General features: G+C 40.3%; 1 protein-coding gene across 1 annotated transcript in view; it reads left to right on the top strand.

Moving 5' to 3' along the window:
- ngfrb (nerve growth factor receptor b) overlaps positions 1–10,910 on the top strand; it is a 29,701-nt gene extending 18,791 nt beyond the window's left edge. The window contains exons 4-6 of the mRNA XM_085760959.1: positions 6,621–6,831; positions 8,488–8,648; positions 9,888–10,910. Coding sequence (XP_085617085.1) covers positions 6,621–6,831; positions 8,488–8,648; positions 9,888–10,231 — 716 coding nt within the window. The 3' untranslated portion in view covers positions 10,232–10,910. The remainder of the gene's footprint in view (positions 1–6,620; positions 6,832–8,487; positions 8,649–9,887) is intronic.
- The last annotated feature ends 5,341 nt before the right edge of the window (positions 10,911–16,251 follow it).

Raw genomic sequence — 16,251 nt, 5'->3', positions numbered from 1 at the left:
AAAATCAATTTCGAATTTTCGGTAGTTACTGCGGTCTGGCTTAGCAGTAACTGCCCAAAGCCTGGGTTTCTGCAATAGGTTGTGTCATGCAGGAAACATGCAATTGCGTTATTCATGCACATACACGCACAAAAAGGTGCTTCACAGGAACATTTGAGTATGAGTCACGAAGCGCGCACACAAAACCGCATGTATCCGCACAGGCCCTGATATGCAAGCACATGATGAAATCAACAGGATGACTTATTGAATATCACAGATCTGAGGACAGCATATGGGAGGATGAAGGTCGAATGGGAGGGGTGGAGAGGAAACAAGAAGGGAGAGCATGGTGACTGGGCCAAGTGCATTTGGTTATTGAACTGATAGGTGAGTAGGAGGAGGGAGCTGTTTCCTTCCTGAGGTTGGTTGACCTTAACGATTGACAGGCTGCCCTCCAGAAATCAGAAAGCGTAATCTGCTAACTAGCCCCATGCACAGCACTCAGGGGGCCAAGTCAATCCAGACAGAAGAGAGGCAGTAAGGGAGGGAAAACAGGGAAGGGATAGAGGGAGAGAGGGGAGATGGGAATGTCTGAGGTTTTCTGTTCTTAGTTCACATGAAGAGATTTGTGCATGGGGAATGGACAATTCACTAAACCCTGTCCCCTTAGTTTGCTATGCCTGGTAAGCTTTCTCTTCAACCATATAGAAGCTATAAAATGACAAGAGCGACATATTTATTAGAATTGTTAAATTGTCAGATTTGGTCAGCTATAGCTACAGTAGTTAGCCAATTTAGCTAAATGTTAAAGGGACAACGAGGAGTTTCTATTTGGTTATAAAAAAGTCTCACGTTAATGTTGATGAATCTACATTACCCACACTTGTTAATGGCTCCATTTTCGATAAATATATCGTTTTGTCTCTATCGTTATTTTGTTATTTTAATTAATGGTGGAAATGCTGGGCGAGCCGACCAGCGTTTCCTTACTTTCGGTTTCACGGACACTGCCCGGCGGGTCATGGGAATAACGCCGCTGAATCACCGTTTATGGTCGGAACTACGACGGTATCTGATCGTCTTCCAACCTCTAACTTTAATTCTTGATGAATGAAAACATTCTTGGCAAGACGTCTGTCTTGCGCTGGTCCAAGAATTTCACCGTGCGTGCGGAGGCTCATGGTAAATGTAGTATGAAAACACTTCGCTTTCCAAAACTCCTCGTTGTCCCTTTAACTTAAATTTTTAGTTTAAAACGCCATCCTTGGCTCACTTTTTAATGCAGGGCGAGGTTACTTGACAGATAGCATTTCCAGTTGCTTCAGAGTAGACATAAATGTAGTTAAACGTTTAATCAACTTTACAACACTGCTCTTGCATCCTCTCTAAACTCCTTAAATGTCAGGTAGCCTATTGCTAATTGAAGAGCCCCCAGGCTTTCTGGCATATGACCGGCTGTCTGTGGTTGCTCTGCTGTGACTGGACAATCACTTTGTGTGGGTGGAGCTTAGTAAATGGTCAATTCCTGCAAGTCTCTCAAGCGGGAGACAAATGAGGAAAACGATAAAGGGCAAAATGCCATCGACATTCCTGATTTCCTGCGTCCGAAGCATCACCACATCAATAGTTGTGAAGAATCCTCAACCCCAGACTGACTCAACAATTCACCGTCTTTGTATAGCACAGTCACTCATTGTGTCACTATAGCTTGGTTTCCACACATCTACTGACTTATATCTCTACTGACTTGGACTGTAGGGCCACAGTTGACCTTCTCTCTTTAACCCTTGTGCTCCCTGCCCCACACAGAGTGAGCATTGTCGTGGTGAAGGAAGTTTTAAAGTCGACTGTGTCTCTTACTGTGCTGCCAAACATGAATCGACCTCTTGTGGCCATGACTCAGTCTCCTGAAGTTGCCCGCTATCCCCCAAGAATTTGCCCTCCGAGGTTCCAGGGGGAAATTTTCGGAGCTGATTTGGCATGAGTGGGGTCCAAGGGTGACCACAACACTTGCGCTTTCGCTCGTGCCGTTCATTCATTGCCAGAACTTTTCCGTAGTAAGTCAAGGTTTTGTCCTCATGAGGATTTACAGCATGCGTTGGGGGAATTGTGACCTCGCCAAGCCAAGGCTTTTTCTCTCTCTCAGATATTTATCTTCTTATCTATCATAGCTGCCCGGAGCTGAATTACTACTCTGTGGCTTTAAAATAGGGAATTTCATGGACTTGTGTGTTACTGGTTTATTTGTTGCGTTGTTTCTGTCACAGTGAAAGCTGCTTTTGTACTTTTCTGAAATTCATGTCTTTCAACTGATAATAAGTCCATAAATTAAGATTGTATTATTTGATCATTTGATTGTAAAGTGGCTGACATTTGGTTTGTCTATAAACGTTGTTAATAAAGGATGCGTTACTAGAAAGTGGAGCCCAAAATTCAAACCATAAAGTAGAACAAGGAGGAAGGAAGGGGAACAGAGAGCAGCAGCGAGGAGAGTGATGGAGGAGAGCGGAGAGAGAGAACAGATGCTGAGAACGCGGCCTGGTCGATAAAAGCGATGGAGTTACTCCTCTGCACTCTCGTGTTTCTCTGGTTGACCTCTACGAGTGCTGATCATATTCTGCCGCAGCACACACACACACACACACACACACATGCACAGAGACGCACAAGTGCACACACATGCACCCTGCACAGATTCACCAACATGTGTACACATTCAGGGGTGTGTTCAGTCCGGAGCACGTGGACAGAAGAATGAGATGGTTCGAATGCTGCTCAGCAGAACAGGGGCAGCAGCATTCTTCAGCGCTCACTTGTTCTTGTTGTAGCAACATGAATGCTATAAAAACACTCATCACTGGTGAAGACGCTCGAGTTTTTGTTGGGCAGGTCTTGGCAGCGGTCTCAGGTGTAATGACATATAATAAAGAAAACACAACTTGCTGGCATCGGTAGCTCCTCCTTCCCTTTTAGTTCGAATTCAAAGTGTATGGTGTGTTGAAGCAGCAACAACACCTGTTTGCCAGAGGTTGGAATAACGAGTTGAACTCAGGTGTGGCTGCTGCAGAGAAGCCCACACGTACACACTTTGAACACAGATAACACACACACTGTATACATAAACACTTGTGCAAGGGAACAGAGCGACAGCAGCGTTCTTTCTATATAATTACTCATTTGATGCTGGCAAGTGCACATGCAGCCAGATTTCCAGTCGCAAGTTAATTATTTACAGACAAACCACCCAGGAAGGAGGGTTCCGGTAATTTCACTAACAATACGAACAATAAATGCAATAAATGGTTTGTTCAGAGGAGCTGACTGAACCTATAATTTTGACATCTCTATGCCTTTGAGTTTTTATGAATTTAATGACAAGCTATTACCACATTTTGACCAGGGAGGTAAGAACATGTCCTAAAGTCTGCACTCTTACAGGCTGAGACTCACATAATGCTACAGTCTGGGTGTAAGTAAGGATTATTGGTCTTATTAATACTTTTATTTTTATGATAGAAGAACAATGGCTATCATTGTTTCTGAGAGACCAAAGTAATGACTTCAAACGAATAGTAAAATAATAATTTAAAAGACAATACAGATGTGGACACAGGAAAAAATGGCAATTGTGTTTCTTCCTTTTGAACATGACATTTCCAGATACTGAAGCTATATTTTAAATGTCTTATGTTTGATTTTCTAAATGGTCATGTGTTGAACATGACATTTCCATATACTGAGGCTTTCTATAAAATATCTCAGTGTCTTATTTTTGACTTTCAAAATGATCATGAATTGATACTTTCCATTAATATGCTCTCCAGAAACTGAAAATCAGTGGATCTCCTATATTTACCTTTAGCAAAGTAATTTCTCCCTATTTGAATCAGCTGCTATATTTTTGTATTTGACATTTTGATACATGGATAATGTCACTTGTTGTGTTCTCTTATCCTTGAATTGGGCCATGGTCCGAGGCTGTACTATGAGAGCATCATTGCTGAGCTGATCATTAAAACGTCTTGACCTGATGACTCTCTGAGAGCATTGGTGTAGTAACCACTGAGCTGTGGAAACCAGCTGAGCTAAGCAGGGGGAGGTCACCCTGCTGAGGCCAGACCATCTGATGGAAGAGGTTGAGCAAGTGGTTCAGTAAAGGCACTTAGGGCCCTGATTTAGCTGTTAATTACAGAGGGAGAGTACAGCAATGATACAGAGATGTGGGGAGAAAATGGATGGATGGTTAATAACAACAACAACAACAGTATAAAATGTTTGACAAAAATGATAGAGAAAGGTGGTTAGGTGAGTAAGGGAGAAAAAGTGCCGTCCACCTGACGGAGAGACTGATTGACCAAGAATGAAAGCCTGATAGCTTGAGGCACAATGGATGGAGTGAGGATTGACGGATAAAGAGATGAGGAGGGGGCATTTGTGCTGGACAAAGAGGATCTCTGTCAATGAATGGTGTCTGATTTCGAGTATGTTTGTGTTGATGCGGGGGTCAAGGCAGACAAGCTGTGGTAGTGACGGTGCTGTGTATATGTGTTTGTGTTTGTCTATGGGGGGATAGGGAAGAGGATGGAAAGGAATTTGATATGTTCCAGTGTGTCAATAGCATCCTGTCTGTGTTTCGTGGGCATTTTGTTCACAGACATACATTGGAATTTTTTATTAAAGCTTCTCCACCCATCTAGCCTGGTAGCCTTGGGCTGCTAGCCTAAAAACAGAGACGAGGAGCCGTCTGCAAAGGTCTGGTAAACCTCTGTTTTTTTTTAATTCATAATGTTTAACCTTGTTTTCAACCCCAGTGACATCACTTGAGGTGATTTCTCAGATCTCACCAACACCACCTTCTTTCACAAAAGGCTTTATACAGTCAGGTTCACGTTTGAAGTTATACCGAATTTGATGGGTAAAATCATTGGGGTTGAACTTGGTTTGTCAAAGTAAAGATTTAGTGACACTTGATCTTCTGACTGTTGCAGAAGATGAGGCTGCAACAAGATAACATAATGAAAAAAATCACCAGTCACTGCAAACAAGGAATAATAATAATAATAATAATCATATTAATAATAATAATAATAATACATTTTATTTGTAACGCACTTTATATTTAACAAAAAATCTCAAAGTGCTACAACAGCAACCAAAAAAAAGAAAAATAGGTTAAAACAAGAGTTAAAAGCAGTTATCCTGAGCGAGCAATTACAGATTAAAAGATAATAATGCGATGGCCAGTTGTAACTGTGCGGTGCTGTGGAGATTAAAAGTTGTTTGATAACAATACATAAGTACAAAGCTGGCTAACATCCAAAGTTAACAAACAAGCAGCAACACAAATCGGGAAGTGTCCCATCAAAGAATATTGGCACAGCGTAGTGGATAACCCTGTTTGGCAACATGTTTCCTCTTAGACCTCAGTGTCATTTGACACCAACATTAGCGTTTCAGTGAGAAAAAAAATCAATGGCTTTAGGTCAATGATTAACAATAATTGACATACAGCATAATAACTTGACAGGATGTTCAGTATATTGGTGCCGGCGTTAAATACTTATCACATCCTCCTTTAGCTAAATGGCCCAAAGTAGCTGTGCATCCGTCAAAATAAACATTCATTAAAAATGTTGTTGACTCATTAGTGAAAAATGGCCACCTTGCACTCAGCAACTCTCCTGGGCTATTTAAAGGCTATTTAAATCAAGGGGATGATTTCCTGTTGATGTTAGTAACTGTAAGCAAGTGACAGGCGAGGATAGGTTTCCACATCCGCGGTTGAGGAGTGAACAGGTCTGTTCAGCGTTAATGGCTGGAAGGAGGCAGACAAGAGGATGGACAAACTTGCTTTTATCCTGGTTAATGGCTGCCTGGGGAGTAAGGGAAGTGACCAAGAGATGTGTCCTGTGATGTGTGTGTGGGAGTACTGGTTGTGTGTGTGGGCAGCATTAGAGTCATTTATGGTTACGATGGCTGTGGTGGATAGGATGAAAAAAAAGGGACAGGAGCTTGATGATAGGGTAGACAGGGTCTGTCTCAGTATCAAATAATCTATTACACGCCTCTCCATCTGTTGGATAGCATGGAGAAACCTCTGGAGGACTTTATGTCTGATCTTATGTCCAAGATAGAAATGTCCTCTAAGATGGTTTTATGTAGTGAGCTTGCGCAAATGCACAAATGGTTTTTGGGTGTAGAGCGTTACTTCATTTCCAGCCACAGCAAGAAGCTATTATTAGGTAAAACAAAAACAAAAAAAAGTAGAAGATAAAGTTACAGACTAACTGGTGAAACTACTTAATGATTTAGTAACAACAGTGTAGGATATTTGTTTGTGTCTGTTGCTGGTAAGAAGTTGGTCGAGACCAAAACTGTGATAAAAGACATATAACCCAAGGAGACTAGAAACATGTTTGTGACATTTCTGATTCTTATCAATTGGATACATAATCAGAAACTGTTCTTGAACAAGTTCACCATTGTGTGTTTACAATTAGTTTCAACTCCCCTTAAAAAAAATGTGAATGAGGCTTTTATTGATTGATTGATTGATTTAATGTACATTGAATGCCAGTGCTTAGGGTGTAACTTTGTTTTAATCTCGATTTCTCTGCATGAATATTTCTCCTTCACAGTACACGACATCACTACGCCATTCATGGATGATTTCTCACCTACCTATGAAGACCCTCTGTCCGAGGGCCCCACAGACAGCAGCAGCACCACCACCAACAGGGATTCCAAGGAACCGCTCTATCCGGGTCTGAACGACAAACTCATTCCCATCTACTGCTCCATCCTAGCAGCCGTGGTGGTTGGCCTCGTGGCGTTCATTATCTTCAAGAAGTAAGGACACAAGAGAAACAAAATTTGAAAGATGCGTTTTGATTCTTGACAACCCCAAAGGGCATGACAGTAACAGTGATGTATTGTTCGGTTTCTTTCCCTTTTTAGGTTGTAGGTGGAAATGAATTCTTAAAATGCTTCAGCCAGCCTTATAATCATAAATGTCCGTAACTGACCTATGTTTTCAGTCAGAGCAAACTTCAGAAAATAGCTTCTTCTGATCTGGGGGATAGTTCAAATCCATTTAGAAACAGTCCTTCCTTAGCAATCTCTGAGCAGATGAAAATTCAGTTTTCTTTGGCAACCTACGCTGAGAGGAAGAAAAGGTGGTGTTGGAAATATCAACAGTGGAGTCTACGTGGCCTGTCCTAGACTGAAATTAGAGTAAAGTCATGGATACACAGTGGGATTCAAACGTCTGAGACCCATCACATTTTTGGACCTCACTGTGTATGCACTTTTCCTTCATCGTCTGTTGACCCCTCAGGGAAGCGAGGAGAAAAGGCATCTGATGCTTATTACAAATGCATATGAACAACAAAACTCAATCAGATTTAGAATTTCCATAGTTTCATATTTAATGAAATCATCTGCTGCTTTTCTGGATGAGAGCACACTGTCCTGTGGGCCACAGTATGGCCTCATTGCTCTTTTCTTCTTTTTATGTCTACACAGACACCCTGCTGTTTACTGCTTAAATATTGAACATACAATATGTTTATCTGACTGTGTTGTATGGCGTGGAAAGTGTAACATAGCTAAACATTTAAACACAGAAGCATAATGTGATAGACCAGAGGGTAACTGTTGGGCAAACACTGGAAGTAGTTCACCAATTGGCTGTGATTGTCTCTCTGAATATCTCTAAACTAACTTACTATGTAGTGAAGTGTGAGGAGGAGGGAATTTGAATACCAATATCCACATCAAAGTCTAAGGAGCTTGTCTCAGTAAAATGTGTTTTAACTTCCGTAGTTTTAATGATAGTGTAATTACGCCATCTTCGTTAACCACAATCCATCATAAAAAGACACACCTGCTGAGTGTTGATATAATAATGTTGAATAATGCCAGATCATGCAAAAGAATGCAGAATGTCTTGGTTTTCATTTTGATTTTAGTGCATATGCTGCATGACGTGCCGGGCTCATGCTATGGCTGCAGATAGAGTTAACAATAGCACCAATGCAGCTCAGCAATGGCAGTCACCATGCACAACACAGGCAATATGAATGTTTCTTTGTGTCATTGGGTGTATCTAATGATGGAGTGTGTTGTACGCTGTGCTAATATTTGTGATATTTGGCCATGTAGATAAAACTTGACTTGATTCATTATCATAGTTCTTGGAAACAGCATTTGAGTTTGTTCAGCAGGTGACCACAGTGGAGCATTTAACAGTAGTGAGTGAAAATTAATGTTAATTTTGCTTGGCATCGACCGGAGGCAACTGTTTGCGTACAAGTTTACCATATCACATGCTAATATGCCAGTGCTGTGTACACAGCTTACTTCTGATAAAAGTCAGTCATTGTGCCTTAAAATACAAATAAGGTACTTTAATAACTAATACAGTCTGATCCCCCGCTGTTTATGATCAGGCAGGTTTTTTTTTTTCTGAACTGTGTTTTTTTCCTCTCACTCATTTTTATTCAGGTGGAACAGCTGTAAGCAAAACAAGCAAGGAGCCAACAACTGCACAGTTAACCAGAACCAGACGCCCTCACCTGAGGGGGAGAAGCTGCACAGCGACAGCGGCATTTCTGTGGACAGCCAGAGTCTGCAGGAGCAGCAGGGCCAGACTCAGGCACAGACAGGTAACACATTAACACCTGCAACACCACACAGGCCACTCCCCCAACACCAACACACAGCCCTCATTTATCAAACTAATGTACTTTAAGTGGGTGTCAGTGCTTTTCAGTGTTTGTCCAGCACTGAATTCCCCTGGTAATGAGTTTTTTTTCCCCCTTCTTCACGATTTAAGTCTGATTGATAGCAAACCTGAATTTTGGGTTTTCTGTGAATGTGAGCTGTACTGCCAGTGTGAACTGTTGGCTGCAAACTAAACTGTCCCACCATGTCAGTCAGTAGAAAAGACGTTACTGTATCTGATAAGCAAACAAGGATTGCAACAAGTTGCAACACTGACAGAGCAACAGAGTTTGTTCTTTGGCAGCACATGCTTCTGGGAATTTCCAATCCTGGCCCGACAAACCAGTTTGAGAGAATTTAGCACTTTTAAAACTGTATAATACATAAATATAGGGTACTGTAAGGTTTAGGGTTTAGGGCTGTGGAGGCTCCAGAAAGAAGTATTCAATCAGCCATTTCCTGTCTGAACAGTATCTTAAAGTGGTCATCTGTGGTATGTATGATATTTTGGAGCAAAATTTGTTTTCGACAGATAGTGGGGCCAAAGCTAAAATTTTCTAAAATGCTAAAATGGAGATTTCAGATAAGGCTCAACATACTGCAAATACAGTAGAACAACATACAGCTCAAATAATTTTAGTTAGTTAGTTTCTTGTCATTATAATCTATACAATAAATTAATTTATGAGTTTATCTAGCTGGATTTATTCTAACATATTATCACTAATCTTTATCTCTCTGATATGTAAGTATATACATATATAGATTTATTCTAACATATTATCATTAAACTTTATCTCTCTATATAGTCATATCCATATAAGACATATACAAACACATACAAAGACAAACTGAAGGTAACACCAACAGAGCAACAAATAAACAAAGTGGGTAAATACCCAAATAAATAATAATAAGCACCTTGTGGTTGTCAAACAGCCTAATTCCTGTACATACTGAAAATAATTTCTTTGTACTTATTTTTGAACTGGATTATGTTTGGACATTCTTTTAACCCCACATTCAAACTGTTCCATAGTTCAATTCAGACAGATAGGAACACAAAAGCTCCTTCTTGTTGTGCGTATATTCTGGATTTTGAAATTAAATTTTCCCCTTAAGTTATAACCCCCTTCCCTTTCAATGAATCATTTTTGAATGTTGTTCTTTTCCCTCTGCAGTGGTGACCATGGATGAAGAGCCCTGCTTGCTCCTTCCTCTTCACACCAGAGAGCGAGTGGAGAAGCTGCTGTTCAGGGGCAACGAAGGAGACGACTGCGACCACATGGACGACAGCGACTGGTGCAACCTGGCGGGGCTCCTGGGCTACGAGGAGGAGCGGATCGCCACCTTCCGGCAGGAAGAGCATCCCGTCCGCGCGCTGCTGTCCGACTGGGCCAGCAAGGACTGCGCCAGCATCGACACGCTGTGCACGGCGCTACGCAAGATCAACCGTGATGACATCGCCCAGAGTCTTGTGCTCAGCCCCAGCGCTGCCAAGCCGACCGCCACCTCTGTCGTGTGACCCACTGAACAGAGAGAAAACCACCTGGACCTTAATCTTAAAATTACTTCCACGGCCACACACACGACCCCACATCATTCATGCTATAACCGCTTTAAGCTATCCCCTCATGAAGCCAGCAGTCACAGCATTGCCATGAAAAATGCCCATGTTAATCAATGATTCAGACAGGAAGATGCCAGAAACACAAACTGAATGAATATCAACTTCCTGAATCAAATCAATTAGTCATTTTCCACTTGATTTGACATCGAGCTGACCGTTTTATTTGACTTTAATAACCACGGAGCAGCAGTGGGCTTTGAACTGAAGTTAAAGTGCATACATGGCTCTTGATCTCGATCCTCTACATCTTTATTCTTCCCTCTTACACAAGTCAGTCCGTCAGTGTGGCCCTTACTTATAGCCTTCATAAGCCAGTGTTGTACCTCTGTGTTACTTTTCAAACCTATGCTACCAAAGAGGAGTAAACGTCTCCAGACCATACCTGACAAGCCACATTATTTACATGCCATGTTAGACTTTTTGAATTTAAGTTGACAAATGGCTTGTGTTTGTGTGCGTTACTGCTGCCGGATGAGGCCTGCATACCACAGATCTGGATCTTTGCAAATGTGACAATCTGAGGAAAGATGCTTGGATGGATTTCAAATGAACCTGTTCACATTCAGCAACAAAACTTAACAAAAAACTGAAGCAAAGTTGAGCTATTACCTTTGTGTTACATTCAAGACATGGGGCTCCAGCACATGTGGACTTAATCTCGATGTTGGCTTTGTCTTTTAAGTGGTTCAGGTTTTCGATGAACTGTTGGCCGGTCTTGGGGCAGATCACTGACTGAGGCAGCATGAGACTCCAGTCGATGTGCTCACAGTCTGTCTGGGTAACACAGGAGCTCCGACACACACTCCTTCATACTGACCCACAGAAGGGAACTCAAGTCACCCAGTAACAACCATGTATTCCTTATGTACATAAGAAGACAAGTGCACACATAGAGACATGCACATACCATGCATACATACAAAGCACACATAGACCTGCAGTATGTAGCCATGCATGCATGTACTACACACACACACACACACACACACACACACACACACACACACATACACACACACACAACATGTATGTATTTGCATTCTTGATTAACGTAGAAGACACAGACAAATGTCAGATCCTGCCATATACTGTATGGTGCAGTCTTATGAGGGCGACCACGTACTGTTTAATCTCACTGTTAGTAGAAAACATAAGGTAACACTGTGTCTTTCAAATATGTCTAATAATTGTATAATTTGCAATGTGCACTATAGATGGTGAAATGCTACATTAACAGTAAACAGCATGCAGAAACTAGCAACTCATTGTCAAGCCAGTGCACAACTTCCAATACAAAACAAATGTACAGGTAGTACAAAATGACCAGGATGCAAAGCAAAAACCCAGGGGTTTTCTATCTTTTTTTGCTTCATTTCTCAGGGTATCTTGAATGATTGTGTTACATTACATCAATATAACACGTAATATTTCACACACCATACCATAAGTGAACAACCAAGAATAGTTCATTGTATTCATCCAAAGCAGTGATTCTTGCGACTGACAATCCTTCAAACAGATGAACAAGACAGGGGAAACGGGACAGAGAAAAAAAGACATAGGGTGTCTTGTTTCCTCATTGTTTGCAACAATGGCTGCTGGATAAAAGGCAAGTCAGAGGAGACATAAGTCAAGGGATGTAGGATGAATTCAGGCCAAATAAAAGCAGAGTCGTTTTGGATTACTTCAATGTAAAGGCGAAACCCAGGAATCTGCATTTGTATTAATCAGCTTGTTTATGCATAGGAAGGCATTCCTCTGGCATTATGTGTTTTTTTTTTGTTTTTTTTTACTTTGTGTTGTGTTGCACCTATTTGTCAAAATGCTTCAACATTGTAATTATGGCATGATTATTCTGCTGCCAACTGGTGAACGATATAGGACCTAGTTTTTTTTGTTTACTGTCTGTTTGCGGGGGAAAATGTGAAGGAGCAAATAGTTTACTGTGTTAAACCTATATCACCAACTTCATCTGTTACTCTTGGGTACAGATTGTACATTGTTACTAACCATTAGCATACTGAGCATCATGCTGTAGTGTTACTTTAAATGAAGGTATTCTCCCTCTACTCTCTATGGGTTGTGTTATTTTAATTCCAAATCAACCCTTGTATTATGTTGTCCTAGATTGTAGCACTTACAAGTGTCGTTATGTTCGTCCATTTTGCATCACAAGTGCCTGGGAACTATTTCAGGTGTCTGCTGATGTTGTATAATTTCTGTTCGTTTTTGTAAGTATATCTTCTTATGTTTTTTTTATATTGTAAAAAAAAAAAGTAATTTTCCTGTTTTTATCTTAGTCAATGCTCGGACGGCGCCGCTGTTCAATATGTGAATGGGACTTTGTTACAATATCAGTGCTGTCCTAGTAAAGGGCAAAGGGAAAGGACCTTTGTGAGGTGTTTGGTGCAATTAGCAGATTATTTACCATCATGCGTATTAAGGTATTGTGTCAATAAGGCTGGACATAAATAGGGAAAGTTAAAAAAAAAGAAAAGAAAAAGATTTAAATACCCAATCAGAACTGAATAACACATCAGGTGTAGATAAGAAACACTCACTGACTCTTTTTCTGATTGATGTCTGCCCATAAGAAGATTGGTCTGATAAATGAAGCTCCATCCAGCTGCTTAGCTCAGCATGACTGAAAACAGGAGGAAGCTGTTTGCTTGGCTCTGTCAAAAGGTATTAAATTATAAAAATCTGTCTAATAGCACCTTTAAATCGAATAAAAATAAAATAAATAAAAAGCTGGTACTAGACTATTTATGCGGTTACCTTTGATTGCTATCTGTTTCCAGTCTTTGCTATCAATCAGCAATTTCCCAAATGTACATCTACATCAAAAACATCTGAGCGGAAAGGTAAAAGCATTGCAACAGTTAGTTTGAAATATAGAAGCTGCACTGTAGACAGCTCTGCAGTATACAACCGATTTCATGACCTGTGTTTCCGCCAAGAGGTTTTGACTTGAGGAACATGTTGCGTGTCGAGTAGAAGCTAAAAGAATGTTTTGAAGTTGGCTGAAAATATTTGCACCAGCAAAGCTTTTAAATTCTAATCTGTGAATTACATCTTCCTGGGTCACAGCTATTAATGTTTAAACTAATATGACCAAATCAGAACAAATTATCAAAAGGTTGCACAAAACTGTCTTAAAATGACTTTGCTTTGATTCATTGATAAGTTTGTTTATTACTAGAAAGAAGCCAGAGGGAAACATTTTCCACTTTTACACCTATAGGCTATTTTTGGTTTGATCCATCTCCACAGAACAACCTTCCAGATTAAAACTGATCAGAAATTGAATTGAACAGGCATCCCAACTGAATGAACAATGTGATGGTGTTGGTGGTGGGAGGTTGGAGAGGAGGAGCTACGAGACATTGCAGGATGAGTTTAGGAAAAAAAAGTCCCGGTAATGTAGCTCATATTGACCAAGACTGACTGTGCACCAGGACTGAATTGTACAGAGAAATACTGAATGTTTCTTGTATACTAATACATTTACTGTACTATACTTAATGTGAATTTGCAAAATTCCTACAGCAGACAAGCAGTAAAACCACTAATAAAGCTCTTAAATGCACTTATGCCCTGTATTGATCCAGCAATGCACACACAAACCTACGAGAGCTTGCACTTGTTTCCACAGTAACCTAAACCTAAACAAACAAGAATGCACACTGGTATAAAAGCCATGTTGCAATATTAGGAATTGGTATAGATAAGAAATAATGATACATAATCTTTTAATACTTTTTATTATGACATGCTGTTTAATTATTCAGTTCATTGCGATGCTTTAGCAAATGGGAAGAAAAAGGAGATATTATGAAAAGTGTTGCAAAAATATTCAATAATTAGATTAAAATGAACTCCAATAAGTGTGGACAAAATGAATGGTGAAACAATTCACAGTAGTTTTGATCATTTCTTAACCTATGTTGCAATTTATTAGTTCATTTTTTCACAAGTTTTTCATTGATTAATTATTCTTTGCATGCTCCTGCACGGTCCCAGTTTGGTCTTGGAGCAAAGCCTGGATTCTTTTGTATTCTGCCCTCAGGAAGGAGGAGGCCTGTGCATTTTCCTCAAGCGCCATCATAAAGTCCTTCTGACATGCAATCCAAGCCAAATGAGACAGACTGATTACTGGAGGCTTCAACAGTTGCAGCACCAGGAGCTGGAAGAGGGAAGGGGGCAGTGGAAATGGGGCAGTGTAGGATGTCTTAGTGCATCATTGGTTTCATCAAACTGACTGCATGAATTATGGCAGTGTGTGTGGTCAGCGTAGCAAAGGCAACACAACACTATCATAATACTGCAGATACCAACAACCTGTCAACAAAATTAGACTTAGTGTGGTGAGTGATATGGCAAAGTAATGATGCGTGAAATGACACATGTTATCACATAGGTTCCCACTGGTCTCATATTTTTATGTCACTGTGAGCTTAACACGGTGGCAGTGTTAAAAGTGTGAAAATATTATGATAGATTATTATCACATAAATCATGGTTGAAGGGTGAATTAGGGTTTTCCCTGTGGAAATTATACACGCGCTTGAGAAATTGTGAAGGACATCTACAGATTCTACAGGAGATAAGTTAAGACAGCAGAGATAGGCCATGTTTATTGAATGGATTTATACAGTACTTACTTACACCAAGGTCTCCTACTGCACCGGGGCTTCAGTGTTGTCCCTGTTTTGGATGAAAGCATCTGTCAAATAATATTAATGTAAAACATTCAAAAGTACAATGTGGCATTTAACAACAAATTACACACATTAAATTGTCAAGAAAATCATTAAATAACTCAGTGCTGAGACCTGTGCTCCCAGTCTAATTAAACTTGATGTAATTAACCAACCAGGCCTTAACCTGCCTGCAGCTCCTGACCGGATCTGGTTTTGCTTATTCAGATCAGAAATGGCATCAACAGGTTCTGACCCAGTCCGGGTGCATCGGATCAGTTTCTAAGTGAACCGAGGTCCAAATGGAAAACACATTCCCCAGCTAACTGCTGCTAACCTCCAGTGAGTCATTAGTGAGGAATGTTTGATGTGTGAAGGGAACCATGTGTGCAAGAGTGACATGTGGTCGTGAAAGAGGATAGGCCATGTTGGGTTTGGGTGACCAGTTTTGGCTGCATGTTTAAGAAAGTGAGAGAAAAAGAAGTTGTGCTCACTAAGTGACTCCAGTTGTCGACGTCACTTAAAATCAGTGTTTATGTGTGAATAAATTTACAGTATCTCTAACACTTGATGAAATCTGCCTCCTCATGTGGTTCAGAGTGAAAATTTGGATGTAGAGTCTATATGAATATTTCAACAAGATATATTTTAATGTTAGTTCAATCACAATAAAGGTTTAAGTATTTAAATTATTAGCAGAAAGCTAAATTGATGATTTTTAAATAAATCAATTTTATTTTAAAGGCAGAATCTGAAAGGTAAAGGTATTTTATAACACATTACAACAAAAAAGAAAATAGTTATGCAGAATTCATAAAACAAATACTGCCAAATATCCAACTCGATTTTAGGAGAAAAATAATCGGTGATGATTTGTGTCTACTGTTCAGTTAATTTTGCTAATTTACAAGTTATGGTCAAGTTTATGACTCACGGACAGTGTGGTCTCAGAATAACATGTTTACCCACTTGACAAATCACCACTGGGACAAGGTGAGAACAAGGAAACAGGACTCCCCGAGGACTGTCCAGAAATGTGAGGTTGTGAAACCGTTACCATAAAAAGACCTTTCCACAGGTCTAAGGCAGAATAACACAGTGACACATATAATCACACTTCACGTCTCAGAGGAAGTGAAGCCCTGGTTTAATTAGGATGGAGAAACCAAATGTGAAATACAGTATCTTGATACCACTCTCACTTACTGTATGTCT

This window comes from Trachurus japonicus, chromosome 19 (genome assembly GCF_045865225.1).
Source record: "Trachurus japonicus isolate A0001 chromosome 19, Traja_1.0".
NCBI classification, from domain to species: Eukaryota; Metazoa; Chordata; class Actinopteri; order Carangiformes; family Carangidae; genus Trachurus; species Trachurus japonicus.
Note: the sequence above shows the minus strand (reverse complement) of the source record. Positions and strands in the feature narration are given on the sequence as shown.